General features: G+C 41.8%; 1 protein-coding gene across 1 annotated transcript; it reads right to left on the bottom strand.

Moving 5' to 3' along the window:
• Window positions 1-3,589: 3,589 nt before the first annotated feature.
• On the bottom strand, window positions 3,590-10,085 carry gpr61 (G protein-coupled receptor 61). The gene is made up of 2 exons (XM_085393793.1): window positions 9,794-10,085; window positions 3,590-7,838 (listed from the first exon to the last, which is right to left on the bottom strand). Exon 2 carries the CDS (start codon window positions 7,603-7,605, stop codon window positions 6,196-6,198), a length of 1,410 nt encoding a protein of 469 aa, XP_085249919.1. The 5' UTR covers window positions 7,606-7,838; window positions 9,794-10,085; the 3' UTR covers window positions 3,590-6,195.
• Between the last annotated feature and the right edge of the window lie 4 nt (window positions 10,086-10,089).

Below are 10,089 nucleotides of genomic sequence, written 5' to 3'. Positions count from 1 at the left end.
TGTGTTCCCAGAAGTAATGCTCGTCTAAATAAATGTAGTCTACTTCTTAAAGCTTTGAGCTGTAATGTTTAGACCACGTGAAGGTTATCTGCAAGTTTTCTCTGTAGCTCATTCTGAAGTACAGGCAGGAGAGTTTTGTGTGGTGTGACTGCGCCCTCTGGGGACTCACGAATGAAGCGCATTGAAATGCGGAATTCAATTAACCTTTATTCAGTCTGTATGATATTGTGCCTGCCCAGAGAGGTTGAGGGGCCCAAAAAACGGTTTCCTCCAGCTATTAGATATAACTTTGACTTTTTGAACAGGAAATAGTTTGGGGGCACACCTTTCAATGAGCCTGGAGGTTCGTGCGCGTTTATTATCGGAACGGTTAAATGCAGCAGTATTAGCAGAGTTAAGCTAATGTTTAGAATTAAGATTTTACACGTTAAATACGTGAAATGAGTGACAGAGATGTATCCAGTGTTTTATGTGTGTTGGATTGATGTGACAATCCTGGTCATTTTTATCTCCATCTGGATTAGCTTATTGACCCTTTTGTTGTGAAATCTCAGCAGTTAAAAAGTTCACTACATTTGAACATCTGGAAGCAGATAATATTTACTGGTATCAGTAATTTAAAAGAATTACACTTATGTCAGTGGACTAACCTTTTTCTTTCTTTGTCGTGTCCTAATGCAACCAAAGATAATTTGAATTTTATATCTACCATCTTTTTAAAAGACTATTAAAAAAAACATAGGTGCCATTCTAAGAATACTTTTATATGTGACATGTATTTTAAGAGGGACAATTTAATGTTTGGTTGTTTTGTTTTGTTTTTTATAAATGATGCAATAACCTTTTATAAAATATCGTTTTTTCCCCAGCTCCTGCTGCCAAACAAACTTCACACCACTGTCATCAGCACAGGTTACCAGGGCAACAGCTGATTTCAGGGAAGTCAGGATTGGGAAGTAAGTGAGAAATTCGTGTGAGCTCTTGTTTGACCTACACTTTGTTTTTTAGTAGCTGTGAGCCTGTTTGTCAGAGCTTAGAGGCTCGTAGGCCTCGGTTTAAATGTTTGGTTTATAAGAGGCAATTCGTTACTACACCCACTGACGGTGGGCCACTGGGTGCAGGTGTGGGATGCTGCCATCATGTCACATTGACTTGATGTTGGCATCAGTCCCTGGGCACTTTCACTGGGCGTGTTGTAGCCTATTGAAAGGTCAGGCTGTTTGAACTGTTTCTGTGCACTGCAGGAGGCTCCCGCTGCTGCTCGACATTAAAGCTATGAGTCTCTCTGTCCAATGGGGTGCAGCACACGAGAGTGTATGAAAATTAAAATAATCAGAAAGCTGTGGTGGAGCCTCAGATGATGCTTGTGTCCTCTGTGTTTTGATGTATCTGGTGAATACAGAAAGGGGATATGCTGATATGTATTTGCATATGAAAAAGAAATTAGCTTACAGTAACTAGTGCTGCATGTGGCCTATTAACATATAAACTTACGATAACAATAAACAAAGAGGGGAACTAAGTCCCCTGCTACCTTACGAGCTACGGTGTTGTATAGTCCATACACAAAGCAATTAAACATTACTAAAACATAGTAGTGGCTTTAGTTTTAGTTTAATATGTGTATATATATATTTTTTAAAAATAATAAAAATAATTATAACTTGAGTAACCATGCATGTTTTGCATGGGCTGCTGCAATGACTTAGTCTTTACCCCTTGTTAGAATAAATTATTCTTATTCTTATCTATTCTTATTCGTATTCACATTATTTGTGAAATTTGTGCATTTAATGATAAGGCTGTCAATGCAGAACCCCAAGTTCAGTCAGAAAGTTCACAAATTAAATGATTTCATCACAGCAGCAGAATATAGTTTGTGCTGGCCTCTAGACTTTTTAAACTATCATTCCACCCAAAAATTGTTACACGTGATAATGGAAAGTATAAGTTAAATACAGTTGGGTCCTTAATTTGTTGGACAAAGAGACAATGACGGTGGATTATAGATCAAACCATTAAGACTGAAGAGCAGATTTTTCAGCTTTAATTCAAGGTTTTTAACAAAAGCTTTGCATTAACTTATCAGGAATTACAGACATTTTATACACAATCCCCATCAGAGATCAGGTGACTCACTCGGCCATGGAAGAATATCCCATTTCTTTGCCTTGAAAAACTCTTCAGTTGCTTTTGCAGTTTGTTTTGGGTACATTATCCATTTGCACCGTGAAGCGCTGTCTGATCAGTTTTGTGGCGTTTGGATGTATCTGAGCAGAGAGTGTGAGTGCTTTTAGATGTCTTCTAGTCTCACCTGGTTTTTCTGGTCTTCAGTGTAGACCTTGATTGTAAACCCTCTGCATTTACATTCATGAAGGCATTTCTTGATTGTAGACCTTGACAATGATACCCCAACCTCCGCGAGTGTCGTCTTGACATGGTTAGAAATTGAGAAGCTATTTTTCTTAAACAATGAAAAGAATTTTGGCCTAATGCACTTTAGCTATCTTCTGTGGTCTTTCAGGCTATTTAGTGTTGCTACGCTGATCAGTGAATTCAATCTTTTTAACAATGCATCACATTGTAGGTTTTTGCTGTCTCTCTGATGGTGTTCTGGGGGGTTTTCAGCCTAATGATGATTTCCTTCACTCTTTAGGTCTCATAATTAACATTAAAGTGACAGCTATAAAAAACAAAACAAAGTAAACACTTTGAATCAACTTCAGATGTTATGCCTGCTCCATTTGGCATGAAATAACAAGGGAACAGCCTTCATCTGGGCATGAAAGTACCTGTCAGTCAACTGTCCGGTTAAATTTGAGCCTCTGAAAATGTGGGACTTAGCATAAGAATGGCTGCAATTCCTCAACAGCTCATGCAAGGTCTTTGTAAAATCCACTGATTTTAAGCTGAAATTCTGCACCACTGCAGTGGTGTACAGAGGTGAAGCTGCAAACAACTCTGTCTTTCTAGAGCAAATAGTGGATCTAACTGTGACCTCCTAAATCCTGCAGGTGGATGTTGGGGTGGTGGAGGGGTCAGCTGTACAGGTCAGCTGCTGCAGTACTGACATGTCAGAGGGATGCTGCAGCGTAAATAGATGCCAAATTGAGAGAGTGTGTTTGGTAAATGACATGAGGAGAATGAGGTCTGTTGTGTGTATGATGCAATATGGCTGTGTTGTCTTACTAGCTCGCAGGTTTTGCTACATTTGTGATAAAAGTCCAGCATGGGGGCAGTGTTTTGTTGAGGGATAGCAGCATCCCACCTTACTCAAAATGTCACTCCTCTTTCATCCTGTCCTACTGTTTCATTTCACCCCCTACCTACATCACACACACACATACACGTGTGTGCAAGGACACACGCACACACACGTGTGTGCAAGGACACACGCAGAGGTAAAGAGCAGGAGGTACCTAGAGGGCACGAGAGAAAGGAGATGATTGATGGGGTTGCTCATGCGATTGATGCAGTTATTGATCTGGAAAAAAAAATATGTCTACAACTACAAATTCAACCAGCAACACTCAAGTTAATCTTCTTGCTGCATCTTTAATGATTTCAGTTGAGGGAGGGAGGTACACAGCAAAATCTTAACATGGAGACAAACAAAATCTTAAGAATTAAGAATAGGAGCTGCCTTTGCAGCTGAAGTGCGAAAAAGAGAAACACAGAGGAACATGGAAAACATCACCACTGTACTGATGATTTACAGTACAAACAAAACTCTGTTTAATGATGTCCAGAATTCTCCCAAAGGTAAGAATATTATCTGCAGTTCACCTTCAGACCAGGTTATTTCTCTGTCCTCGCAATCAACAGATGGTCACAGAAAGACAGCTTAAAGCATTTAATGAGATTGGTCTGGGCGATTTTGCCGCTAGAGTAATGGAAACCAGATGATTGAGCGTTGGATTGATGTTCTCTCGGTATAAGGGGTTTTGTAATGACCCCAGACTGTGGGAAATATCACTGAAGTTATTACAGCATTGTATCATAAAAATAATAAAGTAATACTCCACAGAAAAAAAACAGAGACAATCCAAAGAGATTAAACCCCCGTTCAGCAGTGCAAGTGAAATAAATCGAGTCAGTTTTAAATTATTTTTTTTAAATAAATAAATTGTGTAATAGTTTTGCATTTGGAAGGTTTTAGCAGTCTATCAGCTGTTAATAAATTATTAAAAAATAAATAAACACAGAAGAAATCTGAGCATCATGCCAGTGATTGTATGTCACTCGCTCGTCGCTGCTAAGTTTAAGGTAGGGCTTCACGTTAAAGCTCTTTTTAAGAGAAGCTGATGGGGCAACCCTGCCTGAAAAACAACATGCAGCACAGTCATATCGCAAGATAGTTAAAGAACATTATGCCTTTCCCTGACAAAGAGACCTTTTTTTGTTCTGACTCCCAGCAAGCTATGAACCTTCTCCTGCGCGCCTTGTGTTTAGTGTCTTGTGATCATTGCCGTCCGTCCGGTATGAGGCAGTCCAGAATGGATGAAGGCAGCAATAGATAGGAAGTATTTAAAAAAGAAAAAGAAAGAAAGAAAGTGTTTAGCAAGAGACTTGTGCCTTGTAATTTGTCTTTGGAACGTTTGTCACTTCTCGTGTGACTTGTGCAAACAGTTTGTATTCCACCTGAGATCAGAAAAAGTATCGCCAATGTCTTCCATCTGCCGTTTGAATGAGGCCAATGGCAAAGCTTTCCATGTGTAAGCATTGCCACACCTCTGTGCTCTATGTAGCCACAACAAGCCCTGGTTGTTTATTGCACAAACACGAGAGCACTCACACAGCTCCTTATGTTTACCTGTAAACAGTGCAGACATTACAGGGTAATTAGTACTGGTGTGCGAATCTGTTCATCCCGAGCCGTATTTCAGCTGTTTTAATGCTGTAGTCAGTTTTTTGTTTTTCCTTCTTTACAGCCTAAATCCTTAACGCCACCTCTATCGAAACAATTAAAGCAATTCTTTGAGTGGGGGGGCTGGGGAGGAGGAGGAGGGGTTGCAATCACGAGTCTGCCAATGTGAGATGATTTTGGTGAGGAGGTGATAATCACAAGACTAAGAACAGATAAACACGATAATAACGTTCCTGGAAAATGGTTAAAAATACTCTGTCAGCCTGTTTATTATAAATACCAGCAGCAGTAACAGCTGTGAAATGATCCCTGTTCAGCACGATGAATATTTTAAACTCTATATGGAGGAACATTTTTGCATTAATTCCTTGGTGTAATGAGATGTGCAAGTGGAATAAATACATGATAAAAACAGATTCTTTACTCACTAAACAAACTGGCAGTGACAGCTACAGGAACTAAGAATCTTTTACTTAAACAAACTGGCTGTTCTGCAAACACTTTGTTGGTGCACGTACGAGTGCCTGGGGCGGTGCTCTGTCTTTTAATGATGAAAGTGTTTGTTGGTTAAATCGGTTATAAAGTATCTGTTTGGTTTAAAGACCCAGCAGTAAAACCTTGAACTGATTGCTCTGAATACACAATGATGAGAGAAAATTTTCATCTCTTGGTGAATTCATTTTAAACAATAACCAGGAGGGCGAAAATGCAGATGGCAGGGCAGAGGGGCTGATATGATGAACTTTGTATGGTGCATTGTCTTTACATATTCAGCGGGGAATCCACATTTAAATGAATGCATATCAAAACTAAACACTCTAACAAAAAACTAAACACTTGAATGGCTCTAACACACTGTTAGAGCCATTCAAAAAAGTTCTTTTGAATGGCTCTAACAGTGCGTAATAAAAACACTGACAACTATGAACATTGCTTTGACAAAGTTTCCACACTTCTTATGTTTATGTGACATTTGTCACTTCACTGGACTATGATAAGCACAACAAGGGCTCGGTGTTTGTCCACTGATGTGACACAGAAGCGGCCTCACACCGTATGGCTCTTAAAGCATGTGATGCTACAGTGCATCTGACTGTTGGGCTAAAAGTAAAATGAAGCACAAGATATATTGAAGTCTGTCTTTCACTAAAAAAGCTACATAACTTAAATTCTTCCAAGAAGATACCGTGTTTACAGTTCACTTTGCTTTAAAGCACTTTGTAGCATCAGCTAGAGATGTATTAATTCAACAAATTGTAAAAAATATGAAGAAAACTAAATATATTTATTGGCTTATTGTATGGCAGAAGAGTGCGTACATGAGTCGGCTACAGCTCTGGTACAGTTTTGAAGCAGTTCTCTGATACATGGAGCTCATTGTTCAGCTGTTGCTGCTGTATGAACTCTGAGGTTTCCTCAAGGATCTGCCCTGGGATGTGGAAGTCAGCTGGCATGTGCTGCTGAACAGCTGATTCCTGAAGATCCTCAGTCTCTGGCAACTCTAGGCTGGCTCTGCTGTGAGAGTTGCAGGGCTCCAGATTGCATCCAGTGCCCTGAAGGAACTGCAAAAAGTTTTCCTCAATAGAGGCCTCTCGGCTGGGCAGCTGCTCTCCTTCTCTGGGCCCAGCGCGCTTGAAAAGGCAAGCCAAGTGGCGGCTCAGCTCCTCGCGGATCTGACGGTTCAGGCAACCGTAGAAGAAGGGGTTGGATGTGAAGCAGAAGTAGCCAATCCATGTCACCACATCCTCCAGCTGGGCTAATGAAGCAGGGGAGGTAGACACTACAGCCGAGTAAAGGTGGAACGAAAAATATGGCAGCCAGCAGCAGAAGAACTGGCCTCCCACTGCCACCAGAACCACTGCAGCCTTCCCCCCACTGAAGGTCCTTTGAGGGGTGGTGCGGGAACCAGTTCCTCCGAGGCTGGCCGCCATGGTTGAATGGCTGCTCACAGACTCGGATCGTTGTCTTGGAGTGTCCATCCAAGTGGGGAGGGGGCCGTGCTGCATGGCTGCTACTCGTGCCACCTTAAACATGTTGCAGTAGACCACCAGTATGATCAGCATAGGGCACAGAAAATAGATGACTGTAAAGAAAACCATGAAGACCAGGCGTGTGATCCCGCCACCTGTCCAGTGGAGGGAGCAGTGTCTCTGAGTGGGAACGAGGAGGGAAGAAGCCCCCAGACCCTGGTTTCCCTGGAGCAGCCGGCCCAGGAGTGGAAGTACTGACATGACAACAGCTTTAATCCAGATTCCTATTAGTACCATCACCACCACCCCCACTGTCATCTTTACCTCGTGACGCATGGGGTGGACAATGTAGTAATAGCGCTCCACATTGATCGCACATATGGTGAGGATGACAGCGCTCACTAGACATACACTCAAGCAGAGGTAGCTCCGACACAGCGCTTCGTCCACCAGGATTTGATCTGACAGCATCCCCAGAGGCATCAACACCAGCGCTGCCACCAGATCCACCAGACAGAGGTGGAACACGAAGGCAAACTTACGCAGCTGCGGCGTTTTGGTGATGACAATGATCACAGCCAAGTTGCCCACCACTGCAAGCATGTTCATAATGAGCATAGCACACAGTGCCAAGGAGCGATTCAAATCTATCCCACCTGGGATGCTCGTCGTGGGTGAGGTGACATTAGAGATGTTTGGCTGCAGTGAGGGTGGAAACAGGGAGAAAGAAGTGTTCCAGGAGGGGCTTGGTGTGACAGGACGCTCCATGAGAGGATGGGATAAAGAGGAGACAGTCCGCTGAATTTCACGGGCCCATCACCCATCCTCCCCTTTCGTAGAGTATCGCTGAGAAGCTCAGGCAGTGGTTTCTGTCATGGCAGCTTGAACCCTACAGGTCCTCACTTCCATAGACCTTGGCCCAAAGCTCAGCAGATGATCAAACACGGGCGTAACAGAACTCTTAAGGAAGACGTCCTCTTTCTAACAACACCACAAAAGATCTGAAACAAAATAGAAAGTCCAGCTCAGTCAGGTATTGCTGAAGATAAACATTTGAGACTCATCTTGCCACAATGAATGAAAAAAGGTAAAACTAGTTGTCTGAGACTAATTTAAAAGGTAAATAATATTCTATACAAACGAAAAATCATGCAATGATATCACTGAGGCATCTGATTGGTCAATGTAATGTGCAATGTAAATGTAAAATTAACCCTAAACAAAGGGCCAGATTTAAATATACTGAGGAGAACTGCTGTTTTAACTGGTGGCCACAACAAATATTACATTTGATTTATTTTCTTTTGTATAACACAGAAGATTTTTTGAAGCATCCTCTCTTGACTTTCAGTGGATAAAACGTGTGCAGTTGATAAGTGATTACAAAATTGCAAAATTATAGATTAAAAGGCAGTAGTTATAGAATTTGATCATTTGATTTTAATATCCTAAAAAAATCACTTTTTCCCTTTTTTGTTTTTTGCTCTGTAACTTTTCTAATTTCAAGTTGATTAATTTTAGCTCTTCTACTTAAATGTAAACCTATCAGATTTGATCCAGTCCTGCTTGTAGCCTAGCATATAACCATAAGTCACCATTTACTACATATTTGAGTTTTTGAATCATCAGATGTGTCTTTTCAGGGCAGCTGAAACCCCAGGGAGAGGCTCAAAGCACAGAGTAAACCGTATGCCCTCCTTAACTGACAGAAGATCTAAACTGAAATAGAAAATAATCTGCAAAACTCACAGATCACCGCTGGGTTGAAAAGATCATCAAGTGCAATCCTGACATGTAAAACAAAGTGTTTGTTTTACTTTCTTTTTATAAAAAAGTTCTGATAGGACTTCTGAACAGTTTCTTAATTATCTACGCTGTATTTTAACAGTAATGTATTAAATGTGTTTCTGAGTGAAAAAGTATGCATTTTAAAATTGCCTAAAAGGGATGTGAAGTAAAGAAGAGCACCTTCAGCTGTCCGTATTAGTGTTTGCTACTGGAGTAGATCCTGCACTGTTTACTGTCGCAACCTCACCTGCGCTCAACCCCACGCGCTATAAAAGCCGTGGAACGAGCACAAAGCCTTCGGTACATTTCCATATGCTGCACAGCTGCAGGTGCAAGTTTTCCATTTCACAAGTGTGACATCCCTGCAAAGCACCTCTTCTTTTCCTGCCCACGTATGCACATCGAGCACAACAGCCACCAGTCAGACACAGAAGCATAAGTAGGTGGCCTTTGCTGAATCGGTCAAAGGGAAAGAGTCACCTTCAGCTGAATTTTTTTTTAAAAAGCAGCTCATCTGTGATGCAGAGACAAGCGTGGAGCAGTCTTCTGGAGAGTCTTAGTCTAATCAGCCCTGATTGCTTTATGGAAACATTTATCATCAGTGTAACTCTCCAAAGTGAAGTGGAATAAACTCTCAAAGGATCTTTAATCTTTATGAAAGTTTTACTGGCAAAAACTGGAGAAAGATTCGAGGACTCTAAACCAGCACAAGCTGTTGTGCGACGTTCAACTCACACTTGCCCAGTTTATGTTGCTTTAAGAGCTGCACAAAATTCATACAAAGCTTCAGCCTAAGGTTGTGTGAAATCTCTCTAACTGCTGACTGAAAACCATATGACCCTATCATATGCACATGACACTGTGTTTACCGTGAGCAGAAAACAAGCCTGTTGTTCAAGTGTCCTTTTTCATTACAAAGCACTTTCACTTCTCAGCAGCAACATGCAAGCGAAAAACAGGGTTTTAAATGAGACGAGAATATCTATTCTCACACGTCCTTGTCCTTTAATGTGGATACGTTAACGTAATGTGTGATTTGATGAGAGAATACGCTGCCCCTTGAGTCAGTTTCTACCGCCTTCAGCATCCCGTCTTTCACTCAATCACAAATCTCCCCACGTGGCGCAGGTATTGTGGAAATGCGTGTGATGACAATTCAGTGACATACCTCAATCTGGAAAGGGCTGCTTCCTCCTGTGCAGGTTCACAGTCCAGTCTGCTGAAGCATAGCCGACCTGTTTCACTCTCTCTCTCAAGCACACACAGCAAACACGCACACACACCACGTCACAGAGAGAGAGAGAGAGAGGAAGCGAGAGCAAGAGAGAGAGAGAAGGAGAAGGGGGAAAGAGGAAAGGGGCACTCCTGTGTCTCCTCCTCACCTGGCCCCTTTCATCTCGTCATCATCCTGACCACCCCCACTCCCCCTCCTCTTCCCTTCAAAAACACAACGCACACCTCCAT

Source organism: Rhamphochromis longiceps, linkage group LG20 (assembly GCF_057381845.1).
Source record: "Rhamphochromis longiceps isolate RC_006_pf linkage group LG20, R_longiceps_female_GT1.1, whole genome shotgun sequence".
Lineage (NCBI taxonomy): Eukaryota > Metazoa > Chordata > Actinopteri > Cichliformes > Cichlidae > Rhamphochromis > Rhamphochromis longiceps.
The sequence above is the reverse complement of the archived record's forward strand: the minus strand, read 5'-3'. Positions and strand labels throughout refer to the sequence as shown.